This window comes from Orussus abietinus, unplaced genomic scaffold, assembly GCF_000612105.2.
Source record: "Orussus abietinus isolate OABI.00-Male unplaced genomic scaffold, Oabi_2.0 scaffold35, whole genome shotgun sequence".
NCBI lineage: Eukaryota > Metazoa > Arthropoda > Insecta > Hymenoptera > Orussidae > Orussus > Orussus abietinus.
In genome coordinates, this window is record NW_019394237.1 from 461,113 (window position 1) to 478,834 (window position 17,722).

Sequence of the window (17,722 nt, forward strand, 5' to 3'; positions counted from 1 at the left end):
AAGGATATCGAGAACTTTTGTATACCAAAAAAGAGTCTCGAGATCTCGTCGAGTTGTACAAAATGTATATTTATCTCTTTCACGGTTCCTTGGGTTTATTCTCCATTTTGAGAACGCCCTTTCAGCTGGTTTCTCTCTCTCCGGGTGATTTCTTTAATTCGATCGAGTAATCTCGATTAATGCGGCTGCATATGCAACAATATGTTATGAGGAATTTCGACAAACTGATCCATATAGATCTAACTGACGTGTGGGGATAATCCCGATTTAACTCCACCGATTAAAAATCCCCACGATTTATCGCGACGCGTGTAGTCGCCTAAAAAAATAAGTTGAATTGAGTGAACGGATTAAAAATCGCCACGATTTATCGTAACAGATATAGCCACGATTTTTCTGGTTACCGCAAGCGAAACAAAAGAGAAGGCTCGAGGTAAGTTGACATCGATGATGTCTTTGACATCTTTGACATCATTCGAATAATTCGCATCATTCAGGTAATTCACATAATTTACATAATTTCAGGGCTTCCAGGAAGCGGAGTTACCCTTAAACATGAAGAGGGTATCTTTTTAACAAGGCGCAGAAGCTGAAGAGAGCAATGTCGGAGCGGCAGGTGCAATTCCTCGTGGTCCTGCTGACAATTTGGGTGATGCACGAGATGGCGAGGTACGTCAAAAGCACGAAGTAGGCCTCGAAGAGGACGACGAAAAGCCCTGAAGATCCAGCACCAAGTAGATTCTTCGGAAGGACACCTTCCTGAAGAAAATGATTTTCTCGGCCGAGCTCGAGGAAAATCTCGAGGATCTCTACGTGCAACACTTCTTAGTCCTCTTCAGAAGGTCTCCTTCCTGAAGAAGACCAGGTAGGACCAGGCAGTATTCTCCCTGTCCAGTTCCAGTCGCCCCTGAAGATCCAGCACCTTGCGGACCCTTCAAAAAGGATTCCTTCCTGAAGAATATGACTCTCCAACACTTTGCGGACTTCCTTCAGGAAGACTCCTTTCTGAAGAGAATAACGATTTTCTCGGCCCAGCTCCAGGAAAGTCTCGAGGATCTCTACGTGTAACACTTCTTAGTTTCTCTCAGAAGGACTCTTTCCTGAAGACGAAGCCGAACTGGTCGCACTTGTAGCGTAGGATCCGTGCGAGTTGTGGAGGACCGCAGTAAAAAACCGTGACCTTGCCCTTCTTCCGGTCCTGGAGCTGCTTGAAGACCTTGTCCCAGTTCGGCCGACCGGCGTTGGTCCTCGTCTTCAAGCCCGTGATGAGGTCTCTCTTCTCCTGCGCAGTCGAGCCCAGATTAGAAAGCCGAACACCCATCGATACAAGTAATCAAAGAAAAAAAGTCATCGAGGAAGATAATGGAATCCTGCTTATCAATTGTTGTACCTTCTCGTGCAGCAGGTCCATCGCAAGCTGCAATCCCACCGCCTTCATGTCGTGCTTTTGCAAGGCACTCGTGATGTACATGTGCATCTCCAAGAATCGCTCCATCGTTGCCCCCAATTCTGCCTGTTCGATTTCCAATTGAGACAATAGGTTGACGAACCACTCGAAGGATCGCTGGTCCCGGTTTATCCAGAAGAAGTCGACCTGCGAATGGTTCTCGGTGAGTCGTCGATACGTTCTCTTACTCCTTTTATTGTTTACTATCATATTGTATTTTTGTATCATTAGTATTATCGTTGTACCTTCCTCAGGTGCATCACCGTGGCGGGAATCTCACTGGACCAGGAAAATTGACACTTCGGACAGGTGTGTCTGGCCTTCCAATATCGGTGCATGATGGATTGTAGAATCGAAGCGAAAGGAGTAACTCCGATTCCTGTTGCGATGAGAACTGCGTGCTGAGCCTGGAAAATGTGGCTCGAAGGGGCCCCATAAGGACCGTCCAGGTAAATCTGAAATTTATTCCAAGGGGTATATTTCACATTAAGGGGTACTTAAGCACCTGTACGGTCGCACCTGGAGATCGAATAATATTAAGAAGAGTATTGCCATTTTATATATATTTTTTTCTTGGATTCTCTTTAATCGGACACGGGGTAATTCCATAACAAACTGTCAAGTAAATGTGTAACACGTGTTATTTGTAGCATTTTTTTTGGACGTCTTGTTTTGAGATAGTGCATTAATCTTATAAAAAAAATTGTGATATTAATTTGTATTGCGCGGTGTTGTAAAGTTAGGAAAATTCAGAAATTTATGGCGAGGGTGTATTAATTTATTTTTAATACATAGGTATAGAATTTTAATTCTGTATGAATTTTAGGATTAATTTTTATACCTCCAGTGGCTTCCCTACGGGGTAGTTAACTGGTGGATGGGACCCTGGAGAGCCAGAGTCCCTTAAGCTCGTCCTTCCATTGACACTTTCGTCCACCTTGCAGATGACGAACCTCTGATCCTCCGAGGACGAGCATTTCCGGCTCTTCGGCTCTTCAACTCCGACTCTTCCTTCTTCGGCTGCCTGCAGTGTCGTCGTCGGACTCGCCTGGACCTCTTTATTCCCATAATCGACTGTTTATAAAATGTAGAAAAAATTAAATTCCCTTGTATAAAGTAGGTGCAATTATGTAGAAAGTCGTCGGTCGATTTTTACCGATTTACCAGATAAGAAATGGACTTACGCGTAGCTGAAGACGTTGGGGCTGGTCCGTACTCGCAGTTCTCCAGACTGGGCGTTTTAAATGCAATTATCGTCGGCTTTGTCCTCATGTAACGAAAGCTCTGGGCCAAGGACTTGTTCTGAGGACTCAGATAAGCGAGGCCCAAGGACTTCAGCCTTGCTCGTCGGATGTGGCACTCGTCGAAGCTCCTTTCTGACTCCGATCTCGCATAGTCCCTGAGTCTGTATTAACCAGGAATTGATATCGCTTGTATGTAACTAGGAAACTAAAAGATTAATAATTTTCTAAGTCAAGCCAAGGGAATAAATTACGCCATTAATCGTTCCCTCCTCTTGTTTTTAGTCTGCATATCCGGCATGGAGAAAGACTTTTCGAGAGGCATTTTACTTCCAGGGATAAGAAGAAGCTGACGAAGTCTGCGATCCCGAGGAGTCCTCGTCATCTCCTGGATAGGTCCTGAAAATATGGAAAGGACTCTTCAAGGCTACTTTCATTTAAAATCGGTGGTTAATGGAATTCATTAAAAATATTCCCCACGTTCCAGGGGCGTCCTTGGACTTGCAGGATTATCAAGAGGTCCTAGAAGCCGAGGCGAAGGACTGGGGATGTCATTTGGCACAGGAAGGAAACAAGGATTGTCGACCCCTCGAGGATCCTCTGGAAGCAGTGCTGGGCCCTCCTTTCCTGGTGGAGAACACTTGCGATCCTTCGTCCTGGAATTAATAATTAATAGTTGATATTTGAATCAACTCCACCAGGACTTTTCAATTAGCGCTTATCGTGGGACGAATGCACGCGCATTTATTTTCTGGGTTAATATTGGCGTTTGTATTTCATTGTAATTGATATGGAGCTTACGGAAGGACCTCCACCTTGGAAGGATTGCATCCTTCGAGGGGGAAAACTTCACCACGGTGAAGTTTAATCTGTTCCTTCTCGAAGTATGAGTAGAGGCTGTTGGTCCATTCGCCGACAGCTCGGATGTGCAGCCACATGTAATCTAGGATTTTATTTAATCTTTCAACATTGTTCCCGATATATATTTAAATAGAATAGAGGAGGTTTAATTCAATTAAGTCTATATAAAGAAGGTTCAAATTGATAGTTATTAGTGAAGGTTTGAATTAATTGTGAATAAACTGGATGTTTAATTCAATTAATTCTGAATAAATATGATTTTTAATTTAATTAATCCCGACACATACCTTCCTGTTCAGGGGCGCTGCTGATGGTGAAGGGGTGCCACTCGTACCTGGCGATGACGGGGACGTTGACGAAGACATAATCCCCAGGACGAAAGTCGAAATGGTGCGGCCTCTTGATGACCAGGTGAGTGACCCTGGAGGGCAGGAGCAAACCTGAGCTGATGTACGTTTTCCCTCGCTGAGAGCGAAGCCAAATTATCCTACGAATTCGTTCCACCAGGAAGATGATTCCGGGCCCGATGAACCACTTCCAGAAATTCGGCCCATGGAAAATGGTCAGGATCCAGAACGGGACGTAGAGGAGGTGGGACCAGTAGAAGATCTGAAAATTTAGTCAGCCATCGTGATACGGAAAATAAAGATAAAGAAGAAGGAGATGAAGCAGGACTAATCGCTCTTAAATTACTATTCACTGGGTAATAATGTATTAATATTAATTAAAGACCTCGAAGCAGCCTCCACGTCTGACGAATGGCATCGAGCATAACGTCATCGCTGCCAGGATAATGATAAGAGCGATTCCTGTGGGATTTGCGGCTCCTGGGACCAGACCGAAGAGTCCTGGTCGACTCGTCAGCATCCACTCCGACATCGTGTAATTGGCTGCATTAATCTTCTCATCATAAATTACCACCGTCCCTGGAGAGCGCAATGATGTTGGAAAGAATTTCGAGGATATACACGTAGCGATTTAAAAAATTAAGATTACACCTTAAGGTGACGTGAAAGTGGTATTAAATGCTCTTTTGTGACTTTTTCCTCTAAACTGGATGTACCGAATTGTCTAAAATTTTACCACGTGAATATGTAAGCTCTAAGGATTATCTCGGTACCCATGACATTTTATTTATTTATTTTATTTTAATTTTGTATATTAATATTTTTAATTATGTTCTACGATATAAAACTTTTAGGGTGTCAGGACCTTCTTCAGGGCCTCCATATTCATGTTGTGAAGTTTGAAACGATTCGGTTCACCGAGTTCCGTGAAAAATGTTATAAACAATTAAACTCTCAAATGTCATATTGATATCGCCTTAAGAGTGGACCGGAAGACGAAGCAGGATTAATCCTTGACATCTACGACTTTTTATGTTTGAAAAGGACCTTACCAAAGTTCAAGAGGTGCATCAAAGTGTGGACCACGCTGAAGAGGACGACGACGATCCCGGTGACCTTGTGGAGGTATATATGGTGGTCCAGGGGAAGAATCGCTCCACATCCATGGGAACGCAAAAATGTGATGCATTGACGCAGCATCAGCACCAGGATAAAGGCGCAGTCGAAGTTGAGGCACTGACCTTGAATATTCCTCAGAAAATTAGAGACCTTGAAGAGGAGCACGAGTTAGACGAGTTTTGTACTTAGCAATTACCGCAAGCTCTTGCAATCATGACATAGCCATTGAAGTGGCGATACTGATAAGCCCTAGAGATGAAAAGACTCAAGTTGATGAGGATGTAGATGGAGATGAAGACTATGTAGACGTAGTTGTTCTTGATGTAGGGCTTCGTCAGCTGGTACGGCCTTAAGGATGGAAGGTCCCCGAGGATGGACCTCTTCGAGGCCTTCGGTTTCGGGGGAACCATCCACCGATCTATGCTGAAATCGTCATTTCCATTTTGTTCTTAGATTTTCCTCATTTTCAGGGCCAATTCCACGGCCTGAAGAGCACGTGGCTTAAGGCGGTATGAAAGTGGCATCTGAGAAATCAAACGTTTGTGACACTTTCCTACGAACTGGGTGTACCGAGTCGTTTCAAAATTTACTACATGAATTTGGAGGCTATGAGGAAGGTCTTGACTCCCAGATTTCAATTTAAAAAAAATGTCTTTATGGATATTTTTAAGTTTTTATAAAAATGTTTACGTTGTAAGGTTTGAAGCGATTCGGTACAGGAGAGTTTTCGAAGAAATGTTTCATAAACGATTGATTTCTCAGGTGCTGCTTTCATGTTACTTTAATGCTACGACAGGATTACCTAATTGACAAGTTCTCGAGGAGTCCTTCGTGCTTCTTCAGCTGGTCCTTCAGGGCCTCGAAGGTGATGGCTCCTCGATTCGCCTGGTCGGCGTCCTCGAAAAGCGCAATCGTGAGGTCTTCGACTTGTTCTTCGCTAAATCGCATTCCGTTTTCCTCCATGCAAGCTCTCATGACATGTTGGAGCTCTCGATGCTGGATAAGACCGTCTCCTATGCAGAGAAACAGAGAAAAAGTAGACGTAATAATTTATAATCTGCTCCAATTAAATCGAGCTCTTCTCTAAAGCGGATATAAGTGATAACAAACGTGACGATAAATCGGTACGATAAATTCCAGCGATTTGTACACTGTGCGGTTAAATAGAGTTCTTCTTTTTTTTGATATACGTGATAATAAACGTCACGATAAATCGGTACGATAAATTCCAGCGATTTGTACACTGTGCGGTTAAATAGAGTTCTTCTTTTTACAGCATCCAGAAATTGGTTGGCACATCTTTATCGCAAGGATTTATCATCCCCAATTTAAGGAAGCAGCTCTTCAGGGTCTCGTATCGAGAGAAGTGAAACTTCCATTAACAGGAATTTCGACCCATCAACGCAAATCTTGACTCGTTCATCGTTACCATCGATGTCGTAGACCTTGAAGAGGAACTTGATCTTGTCATCTGGCGTCTTCCCGGCGAACTGGTGCATCGAGTCGAGGAACTCCTGCAGGGAGATCGTCCCAGAGTTGTCCTTGTCGAAGATCTGGAAGACTCTGTCCGTGAAGAAGGGCTGGAAAATAAATCACATCGTCAGGTAAACCTTGATACCAGTTCCTGTCAATGGAGACGAAGAGTTACATTCTTCGACATGACGATTTTCGTGAATTCCTCGCGTTTGATCTCCTTGTCGTTGCCGACGGTTTGCTTGAAGATCCTTTCGAGCCACTCCAGGTGCTTCCTGTCGAATCCTGGCCGAGGCCTGAAGAGAAAACATTAATTTCCAATTTATTTACATTTCTGCGTTACTTTTGTATTAGTACGTATCATTAATATAAGACTAAAGGTATGATCCTGAATTATCTAAATTTTTCAGGACTCACCGAGGGTCGCTGATCCTGGTGATCGACTCCATCACCTGTTCGGAACTCACGTAGCCTACTGCATCCTGGTCCATCAACCTGAAGAGCTTGTCGACCACCTGGAAACGTCATTCGTTATATAATTTTAGTAAATAAGTGCATCCTGACGACACTTACTCCTTTCGCCCGGAATATTCTGCGAAACCTCTTCGGGTCGATCGATTCCTCGCCGCATATCCCGTAAGTGACGTTTTCAATGAGAGCCACGAAGTCCATCTTGTCGTCCCTGAAGACGTCATCGGTTTCTACATTTCCAGGACCCATGAAAAAGCAGAGGAGGGTAATTGAGGTAATACTCACGCGAGTCTCTCCTTCAAGGACTCGATCCAGAAGTCCTGTTTCAGTCTGCCGCTGCCGTCCCGGTCGAAGATCTTGAAGAGCCTCGCCAAGAAGACCTGGGGGAGGAATTTTTATCCGTAATATCTCACGAATAACAGGAAATATATTATATTCCTATCAGATTAATTGATGAACAACTTCTCAGTTCTGCTTTCTTCCAGGACACTTGTTGAACCTGAGGAACCTGAAGAGCGCTTAGAAATAATTGGATCTTGATGAACACGAGGAAGTCAAGGAACATGAAGAGCTTTTAAAGATAATCGGATCCTGATGAACGTGATGAATTTCAAGAACTCGAGAAACATGGAAACCTCCCAGAAATAATTGGAAGGACCCAACCCTCCTGGTTAAGCAATAAAAAAAAATTAGAAATGGACGAGCATGATGAACGTCGACCTCTCGATGGACCCAGAGCAACAGCCTCGTCATTCAATTCATATAATTTCGGCTTGTCGTCGCGTAATCTCGAAGTTATCGAAGATCACGGTCCGACTAGAATTAGCATTCGGAATGGACCGGTCGGGGAAGGGACTGCCTGGGAGACTGGGACACATCCGCCGGCTGAAAAAGCGGACAAGGAGAAGGCCAGGATGGGGTCCTTGCAGAGTTGGAGCGAGAGTGGAGCACCCCACCGAGGTTGTCCGGCCTGAGGCGGTTCGTCACCTTGAAGTGTGCCAGGCCTCGATAGGGCCTCACCCGTTCCTCCTCAAGGACGACACGGATTAGCTCAGGATACCTGGAATTCATCCTCACGGATGCTGCGCTTAGATCGATCTCTCTTTTATTTTTCTTATTCGAAAATTTCCTCATCTTCATATAGATATTTTTTCATCTTTTCGATATTTCATATTTTCGAGTTTTCACCTTTTCGAATTTTCATATTTTCATATTTTCGAATTTTCACCTTTTCGAATTTTCATATTTTCATATTTTCGAATTTTCACCTTTTAGAATTTTCATATTTTCGAATTTTCACCTTTTCGAATTTTCATATTTTCGAATTTTCACCTTTTCAAATTTTCATATTTTCGAATTTTCACCTTTTCAAATTTTCATATTTTCGAATTTTCATCTTTTCGAGTTTTCTTCGAAATCATTTTAGATCCGGTATCCGGTATTGCTTTGATTTCTTCGAATCTCTTCTCGGATCTTCCTGTAAAATCTCTTGCGGTTCTTTTTCGCTGGGATTCACCAGGAGAGAGTTAATCGATGGACCATCAGTAAGTCGTTTCGTGGCAATCAACGATGACTTTGTAAAGTAGCGGAGAAACGCCCAAAATAGGTGCTCGCCTTCGAGAAAGAAGTGTACCTCGTTTACGAGGCATGAAATTAACTCCCGTAAATCGGGGCTTGACGAGAGACCCTGGGGATACCCTGAATACCGTGTAAATCGATTCGGCGCGAAACGTTTCGCGGATGGCGGAAAAATGCGTGACTACGGATAAATCGGCGATAAGAAATTGAAATCATGAATGCAGGATGTGTGGAATTAAAAAACTCGGCAATTATCTTGAAATGCTTGCAAAGACTGTGAAAAGGAGAGAGAGGGGTTTTTCTTTCTCTTTTGTTTTTAGATAGACTATTGTTATATCGCGTCGAGCAATTATTTCATATAAAAAGGGAGAGAAAGAGCTAACCGTCCCCTTTTTCTTTTCCTACCAGTTTTCCTACCTTCACATTTAAATCAACGTTATGTATCCCTACTTCCTATATCCGTGAGTAAAATGTGTGAATCCTTGAGTTACGTGACGATTCCTATTCTGATCGGAGGATTCCGGAGGAGATTCAAACTAGCAACTAATCCCTAAAATGTGGGAAAAATCGAAAAGAAATTCTTATAAAGAATTGAAGGGAGCCTAGATAAGATTAAAAATAAAAATTAACATTTAAGGGGACGCGAAACCCTCAAACTCAGTCGACTTGAATAAGATACCGATGGCGGGGATAACGATACCTCGTCATGGAAGAGCCTTCGGAAAGCTTCTTTTCCGAGTCTATCTTGATTAGAGGACTCAAAAGAGTCCTCTAGCTCCCTCAGAGCGGAAGTCCTGCGCCCCTCGGCGAGGATCTCCTCTTCTGTTGGGATCAGCTGATCATCGGTTGCCATGGCGACGATCCCTCGAAACGACGCTAAGACCTTTTATAAAAATCTCCCACGGTTCCCGCCGACTTCTCGAGGACCTCGCAAGGTACCTCCCGCGTTTTGGGCATGTTTACTTAAGGAACAAAATTTGTAGAAAAATTTCAACGCAATCTAGACTCGGATATAGACAATTGTAAGCGACGATCCGCTCGAACGAGACGCGGCGTTAAAACTGCTCCCAGCCTCTCCGGGTGGAGGCTTCGATCGCAAACCATCCGATAGTGATTCTCTCGATTCGGCTAACGTGTTGGCATTCCAGAAATCGAGTGGGGATAAACTGAGAGCGACCTTTCACTTTTTGACAATCTGCCGGGAGGCGCGATCGCGATTGGATCTCTTAATTGGCGAGAGAAGTCCTTTAGGTAGGTCCTTACGACCATGGATAGACTCAGCCCTTGTTTCTTAATTTTCTTGTTTGTAACTCGAAATCTTTGCCAAATAGCACTCCATTGTTGTGTATGTTTGGTATTTATTAGCGATGTTTAGGCGAGATAGTTATTATATGATATAATTATATTTTTTCTGCCCGGTATTCAAGATGGACGTCGCGACTCGTCGAGACAGCCTTACGAAACTTGGGAAGAATTCAGTAAACACTCGGATACCCTTGTATGAGCGGTCGGTTCTAGGTCTCATTCATCGTTTCTTGCGAACCTCTTCGCCAAATATATACGAGTCGAGGTAGCTGTGTCGAGGACTGTCTCCTTCTTTCGAGAGGAACCGTGACCTAGCCCACGCTCCTGGGTATTGTGAGAATATACTCCAAGAGAATGAGGAACTCATTTTTATTCTCTTCGCTTATTAAATCATATTTTGTCTGGGGTATTAATCGTTATTTCGCTTGGAGTATTAATTATCATTTTACTTACAATATTGTAATTTTGCTTGTGATATAAATTGTCATTTCGAGGGTTATCTCCTTTTGAGAGGAACCATGACCTACCCCATGTTGCCCATATTATGTCTATGGGTGTTGTGTGAACGAAAGGTTCTCTTCTACTTCACTTTTTTAAAATACCTTTTACTTTCCATTTTTAACAATTGGTATATATTTCCAGGGTGATTTATTTTTTACAAGATGCTAGATCATATTCTCTTATTTTCCTTGTATCTCTCTTTTCTCGTTTTTCATTTTTCATCTTTGATCTTTCATTTTTCACCTTTCAATTTCTCACCTTCTATTCTTTTATATCTCATCTCACACCCCTCTCAAAGTTTCCCTCCCACAAAATTCAGTAATCATTCTTATCACGTATCGATACTCTCATATTCGTTTCTTATCATATCCTCCATTCCCACTGGTGGTTCTCGTATCTATCGCAGATAATTAATAACAACTTCTCCTTTTCCCTCGCCAGGGGCGGATCTCGTGACACGATTCACGAAGACACGATCTCGAAGAGGGCCATTCCTTCCTCGAGGCGTATTCGCTCATTGCGAGCCATGCCTCCAAGTAAATGTAATTACGGGACATGTTCTGCTCGGTAATTGCTCGCAAGTGCCTTCCACGAGAGAGAATGTATGAAACAAGAACGGGGGCATGGATGAGTACGAAATGCATTTGGCGCGGAACTCAGTCGAGTCTCTTTGCGCTCATTTCGTGTCACTTCACTCTTTTTGCATCGAGAAAAAATTCGAAAAAAATTCGAAAAAATTCAGGAAAAATTCGGGAAAAACTGGAAAACTTCTCAGGAATGCGCAGGCGCGGGACGAAAGCGCGCAAACGCATTTCGCGATCCATAAAGGGGGTTGGCGCATGCGCCCAGGGTGCATAAGACAATCTCCATCCGACAGGTGTAGGCGTCCTCGAATGCGGTGTCAACTAACTTATTCAGCCTGTCAACCCTGTTAAATCTGTCAAATCTGTCAACGAGATGGACCTAGGTCAGGGATGCCGGCCGAAATCAAATTCTTTACATTTAATCTACTGACGAATTCCACGGAATATTAGGTAATATTTATTTTAGTATTTCCAGAGAGAGGCAGGTCAGGTCTGGACCTTGTACAGGGTGGAGAAAATGTTCTTGTACAAAATTTCATCTTAAAAGCGTTTGAAGGCTTGTGCATGATCAGATGGACATTTTTGACATTTTAAAAACAAAATTGCATGCAATCATCTAGCCCACACTTTGGTATATTATGTTGATAATTGATTTGTTTGAATAACGTTGCATTTTAATTTAAATTCTGTAAGGGAACTTTTTCCTCACCCTGTATATGGTAATTTCCAGCGTTAAAGGATGTTTTTTTATCCGTGGACTTTAAAATAGTTTTAAAAAATGTCATTTACCAGTGAAACGTGAGTCATGTGTACTGGAGAAATTATTATTTCTTTTGAATATTTACACTATGATTTGTTTATTTACTATATTTCCATGGTGTTCGATATCTGCTTTATCATTTAATATCAGTTTGCGTTAAATGTGCGAATTTCTTCAAGATCTTCGACTGGTCCAGGTGACGATGTCCGCCATGAAGTTTGAATTCCGGTACCGTCCCCGGGAAGGAGGTCCTCCAGGACTACGGATTCTAGCAATGATGGTCCTGATCCTTTCCCAGAACCTGGAGAACTCATGTCAGAGTGTTTCCTGCAGCTTCAACAGGATGTGCCAGTGTTGGGTCCAGGATGATTCGGAGTTCACCAAGATGGACGTCAGCTGTGTCGGCGTGCCGTTCGCCAGGTTCCCGGGTAAATGATCTTCGATTAAGGTTTCCAAAGCCTTTACAGATAATTTACATAACAATGGTCGTAAGCATAACCGTAAAAACTCGTGAATAAATTGCTGAAACGGCATATTAAATTTTCAGCAATTTATTAACCAGTCCTTAAGGTCCGCGCAGATATCTCGCATAAGAATAAAAATTCCCGAATAAATTACTGAAACGCCATATTAAATTTTCTGAGATTCATTAGTTAATTCTTAAGGTCTCCGCAGATACCTAGCGTAACAATAATCGAAAATATTACGGTGAAAACGGGCCAATGGATTTTTAAAGATTTAATATGGAGTTCTATTTCGGCAATTTTATCGACCAGTTCTTATCGCGATGCCTATTACTGTTAAACGAGGCATCTGTTAAGATCTTTTAATTTTCGATATTATTGGCAAATTAATTAATGTATTGTTCCTTCGATTTCAGAGATCTCCGTGAGTTATGTGGCACAGTTGGACATTATTGGGTCCGGTCTTCAGGTTTTGGAGAACGACGCTTTGGCAGGATCCTCCGTCGAGGCTTTCGGGCTCACCAGCAACAAATTGAGCAATATCGGCGACAAGTCGCTCCTGTAAGTGAAGGATCTGTATAAGAGCGAGTAATCCGTTTCTTCAGGGTCCCATGACATCGTTAGGGCCTCCCTTTCCCCCCTTTTAATTTTCTTTTTCCCTCAACTTTCGCAGCGACCGCTTTGGTCATTTGCTGAGGGCCTTCCTTCCTCCTTCCCTCCACTCGCTCGGGTTTCGCAAGTAGAAAGTACTTCCCTTTTTGTATTATTTTCGTCCCGTTTCGTGGATTGACCGATTTGCCGTAATTTCAGGGGTGTGGCCAACAGCCTGAGGTCTCTGGACCTTAGTTACAACTGCCTGGAGGAAGTGCCTTTTGCGGCTTTCCATGCCTTGAAGAAGCTCGGCTGGTTGAACCTGCACAGGTGAGACGTTACATAAAAAAGGAAAGAAATAGATTTTGCATCGAGTTACTCGTTAGATATCCGAGTAAGGTATTTCTGGCACCAGGGAATACGATCTTACCCATTTCCATGTCTATACCGAAGGTTGACGTAAAGAGACCTTCGCTTGAAATGTGTATTTGGCACGAAACTCTGTCCAGTTCTTTGACAACAATACTTTGGATACGAAATCATTGGTTCTTCATTCATAAGAAAATAATAATTAATTAATTCCCAGCAACCGACTGACGTCACTGGAGGGCGACTGGTCGCACCTGCGAGAGACCCTCACGAACGCCTTCTTCGGGGACAACTCGATATCGGAGCTTCCAGAGAGCTTCTCTGGGTTCGAGTCTTTACTCTGGCTGAATCTGGACAACAATAACATCCAGGATCTCCGAAGTTCGTCCTTACCTCCGAAGCTGCACACCTTAAGCTTGAACAGCAACTTGCTGAAGAGTTTCCCCCGAGCCCTGGCCACCCTGAAGAACCTGAACTGGCTCTACTTGCGAGGAAACGCAATCAGGAGCTTGGAGCTTCCAGGATTCCAGAGTCCTGAATTAGAAGTGGTCGACCTCAGCGACAACTCCATCGAGGTCTTGACCCTGGGAGTAGAAGGTTCAGAAAACGACCTGGTCCCAGCAGGAAAAAATCGCAGTCTGAAGGTGCACGACCTTAACCTGGGCAGCAACAGGATAAGGAACCTCCCAGCAGACGTGTTCCTGAACCTGGAGGCCAAGAGAATACATCTGTCCTCGAATGGGATGAAAGTCGTCCATGAAGACGCCTTCAGGGGCCTCGAAGAGAGTCTGGAGTACCTGAACCTGGAGAGCAACGAACTGCTAATGGTCCCAAGTGCTCTCAGCAGGACCAAGAGGATCTCTTATCTCTATCTTGCTGGGAATGGTATCTCGAATGTCTCGCAGGAGAGCTTCTTCAGCTTCGCGGATCGGCTGAAGGCCCTCTCGTTGGCTTCCAACAATCTTAAGGCCGTACCTGTTGATGCTCTCAGCAGGTGTGGGCAGCTCCTGCATCTCAACCTGGGATATAATAAGATCGCCAAGGTCGTCCCTGGGGATTTTGGCTGGGCCTCTAATCTGGAGATCCTTTTACTGAGGAACAACCTGCTCTCCAAGCTGAAGCCCGCTTCTTTCGCAGGTGTTTTCTTGGAGATATTGAAGGCTTTGCTCTCGTGGGAGACATTGAAGTATTTATTTTTGCGTGGGATTTCCAATTCTCTATTTTTATTCAAGCACAAGATCTTGAAGTTTTCATTTTTCCGCGAGACTCTGAAATCTCCATTCTTGCATCGCACTCTGAAGACTGAAAGGACCCTAAAACATGGAATTTCCAGGTGCTGGGAAGCTGAAAGAACTGAGTCTGTCCTTCAACCAGTTATCCCTCCTAGACGACGAGGCCTTTCTGGGAGTAGAAGACACCCTGGAGATCCTGGAGCTGAGTTTCGCCTTCACCACCGACGTCTTTCCTCAGCGGGCTCTCAGACCTTTATCGAACTTGCTCTGGCTCGTGCTAGATAACAACAATTTCCAAACAATTGAACCCACCGCCTTCTACATGCTTCCCAGGCTCAGGTGAGTCGACTTCGAAGTCTCGCACCTGTCTCACCGTCAATCTTGACACCTGTATAATTCGTAAACTTTGACACCTATCGTCCACCTCTTCAGGTACATCAACCTGGAGTCCAACAGGCTGTATCACCTACCAGTCGGCACTTTCCTGGGCAGCATCCACGAGGAGCTGAGAGACATCAAGCTGGGCTACAACTTCATCGAAGAGATTCCTCCAGCCACCTTCCACAACCTGACCGAATTGAGGTCCTTGGACCTAACCGGGAACCGCATCAGGGTGTTGTCTTCAGGGTCCATTCAGGATTGCCTAAAGCTGGTCACCGTTTCCATGGCTTATAACGAAATTTCCAAGATAGAGCCCTCAGCCTTGGCTCGGCTCCCAGGTCTCAGGTTCCTGCACCTGGAATTTAATCGACTCGTCACCCTGGAAATCGGTACTGTCATCGACACCGGAGCTTCTGCGGATTTTAGCCTGAACGTGTCCTACAATGCCATCGCGAGGCTGGTGCCAGCTACTTCTTCGGGTCTTCAGGGTAGAACCGACCTGCAGGGTCTTCAGGGCTCTCAGGGACTTTATTCCCCCTTTGGGCACGACAATTGTAGTCTAGTCAGGCTGGATATTAGTCACAATAATCTCAGCACTATCCCTGCCGATGTCTTTACTGCTGTACCCTGTCTCAGGTATCTCGACCTGAGACATAACGTCCTCACAGGTAAATCTAAGCTTGGTCTGCATGGGAAAAAAAAAAAAAAACATTTGCTTGACACAATTGGTAAATAATTATTTCTTTCAGGTCTGGAACCTGGAACCTTGGGATTGAGTCACCTGGAGAGCCTTTACCTGGCAGATAACAGACTGGACCTGGGGAATGGAGGAGTCTTGAAGAGACAGGCTCTTCATGGTCTCTCAGGCCTGCAGAGGCTGGACCTGGCTGGGAACAACCTCAGTCACTTGGCTGGAGAACAATTTAAATACGTCCCTAATCTCAGGATCCTGGACCTTTCTCGAAATAGATTAAGGACTCTCCCTAGGGATGTCTTTTTGGGCACGAGGCTCGAAATCCTCGACCTGAGCGAGAACAGGTTGACCTCGGTCCCTTCCAGTGCTCTTCTTGAACTGGGATTCACTCTGAGGGATTTAAACCTTGCTGGGAATTTCGTGGACAGATTGGACTCCAGTGCATTTCCTGTTTCTCTTTTGACTTCCCTCGATCTCGCCAGGAACAGACTCACCATTCTTCCGGATAACTCTTTCGTGTCTTTGGGGAAGCTGCTGACTCTAAACGTCTCTCACAATAATCTCGAAGCTAATTACAAGGTGTGTGTTGAAAAGAAATCCTGATTAATTAATTGTTTAATGTCTACTCGAGATACCGGGTTGTCGGAAAAGTCAGGACGCAATTTATCTATGCCAATTGTTACGAAAATGCGTTATGACTTTTCAAAGAAATTGGAAAAACAGGAATAGTATATGCAGTTAACCCAAAGAAAGGATTGGCAATTTTTTCTTCGTCTTCAAGGAGCTCTTCCACTACTTGCCGGACCTGCGACGCCTGGACGTGGGGAATTGCGGCCTGGGAAAAGTGCCAATTTTACCTTTGCTCCAGCTGAGTTACCTGGATCTGTCTTGCAACAACATCGCCACAGTCTCCGGGAAGGACTTCCCCTACTTGAATGTCCTGAAAGTCCTGGTCCTGACGAACAACTCGCTGACGAGGCTTTCAGAGAACCTGAAATTGCCCCTGCTGAGGGAGCTGGACGTTTCTGGGAATCCCATCCAGGTGAGTTTCTTTATCATTATGAATATCCTGCAGGACTTTAAATCATATTTCGACCGTTCCAGGAGCTGACCAAGGAGAGTTTCTCCGGATATCCCAGGCTGGAAGTGCTAAACCTGAAGAACCTGGGGGTGACTCGCTCCGTGGATAAGGACACCCTGAGGTAGGGATGACAAAGTATTGAAAAAAAAAAAATTGTATCAATGCCTACTCGTATCGAATCAAAGTACAAACGTATAACCCAAACTTGTCTCTGAAATTAAAATACGTAAAAACACTAATTTTCGAGACATTTATCACGTAATTTTCTCGGTTTATCCCTAAGGACTCTCAGATACCTGAAACACCTGCGAATTCAGACCTGGCCCAGAGCAGAGGGTGTTCAGCTTCGTCAGCTGGTGGGTGGTCTCCCCCTGAGGACGGTGGAGGTCCAGGTGACCGAGAGGCAGCTAAAAAACCAGCTGGAGAACGCGTTCACCAAACAACTAAGAGAGCTCCTCGTAACCGGTAGAAATCTGGAAGTCATCTCCTCGGAGGCGTTTTCCTCCCTCGAGGGGGGCAGCGAACTGGTCCTCAGGATAAGAGACACGGGGGTTCGGAGGCTGCAGCCGGACATCTTCTTGTCTCTGACCAAAAGACTGTCTCAGCTGACCCTCGACCTCAGGGACAACCACATAAACGAGCTCAGTCCGTCCGTCATCTATGGGAATCTGTCCTGGGAAGCGGTCGGCACCAATATCGTCGCCGGTAATCGACGTCGATGTGTATTGTCGCTTATATATTACGGCAATTTTCCTTTATCGATTTATTGATTTACCTTAATAGCTGGGAACACTTTGAAGAGGGGGATTAATTTTTTATGAATTTTTTCGTCGTCGTTTAGGAGGTCTTCAGGTCTCGGGAAATCCTTTGGAGTGCGACTGCGAGATCGCTTGGCTGAGTCTTTGGCTGAGGAGATGGCTGAGAGAATCGCGGCAGATACACACGGCCTCTCAGTCTGATGCCAGACAGCTGAGGAATATCGCAGGCAGAGCCGTTTGCACGGAAACGACTCCGTCGTACTCTTCGGACAAGGTTTTACTGACCATGGGGACTCCCAGACACACTGCCTGTCAGGCTTCGGCTCTCAGCTCTGGGAACGACGAACATGCCAGGACATGGATGTCCTGTCTGCAGATCCTGGCCCTGGTGCTGCTGGCCAACTGAAATCGTTTTGATATTTGCGAGGGAAACTGGGAATCAGATGACGAAGAGAGGTGGATGCT

General features: G+C 44.6%; 2 protein-coding genes across 2 annotated transcripts; one reads left to right on the forward strand and one right to left on the reverse strand.

Annotated features, from left to right (window-relative positions):
• Positions 1 to 3: 3 nt before the first annotated feature.
• On the reverse strand, positions 4 to 9,390 carry LOC105694932 (NADPH oxidase 5). The gene is made up of 19 exons (XM_012416073.2): positions 9,238 to 9,390; positions 7,245 to 7,339; positions 7,062 to 7,170; positions 6,906 to 7,003; positions 6,664 to 6,784; positions 6,445 to 6,595; positions 5,818 to 6,028; positions 5,212 to 5,438; positions 4,949 to 5,137; positions 4,282 to 4,475; positions 3,837 to 4,158; positions 3,490 to 3,631; positions 3,169 to 3,344; positions 2,943 to 3,087; positions 2,632 to 2,852; positions 2,289 to 2,521; positions 1,693 to 1,902; positions 1,391 to 1,594; positions 4 to 1,282 (listed from the first exon to the last, which is right to left on the reverse strand). The coding sequence occupies exons 1-19, from the start codon at positions 9,388 to 9,390 to the stop codon at positions 1,085 to 1,087; spliced, it is 3,399 nt and encodes a 1,132-aa protein (XP_012271496.1). The 3' UTR covers positions 4 to 1,084.
• Positions 9,391 to 10,082: 692 nt separating this feature from the next.
• LOC105695155 (chaoptin) lies at positions 10,083 to 17,709 on the forward strand. The gene is made up of 14 exons (XM_012416490.1): positions 10,083 to 10,170; positions 10,785 to 10,945; positions 11,221 to 11,377; positions 11,867 to 12,115; positions 12,568 to 12,712; positions 12,962 to 13,072; positions 13,329 to 14,248; positions 14,445 to 14,682; positions 14,776 to 15,392; positions 15,474 to 15,997; positions 16,200 to 16,460; positions 16,523 to 16,620; positions 16,783 to 17,204; positions 17,341 to 17,709. Exons 4-14 carry the CDS (start codon positions 11,890 to 11,892, stop codon positions 17,661 to 17,663), a joined length of 3,885 nt encoding a protein of 1,294 aa, XP_012271913.1. The 5' UTR covers positions 10,083 to 10,170; positions 10,785 to 10,945; positions 11,221 to 11,377; positions 11,867 to 11,889; the 3' UTR covers positions 17,664 to 17,709.
• The last annotated feature ends 13 nt before the right edge of the window (positions 17,710 to 17,722 follow it).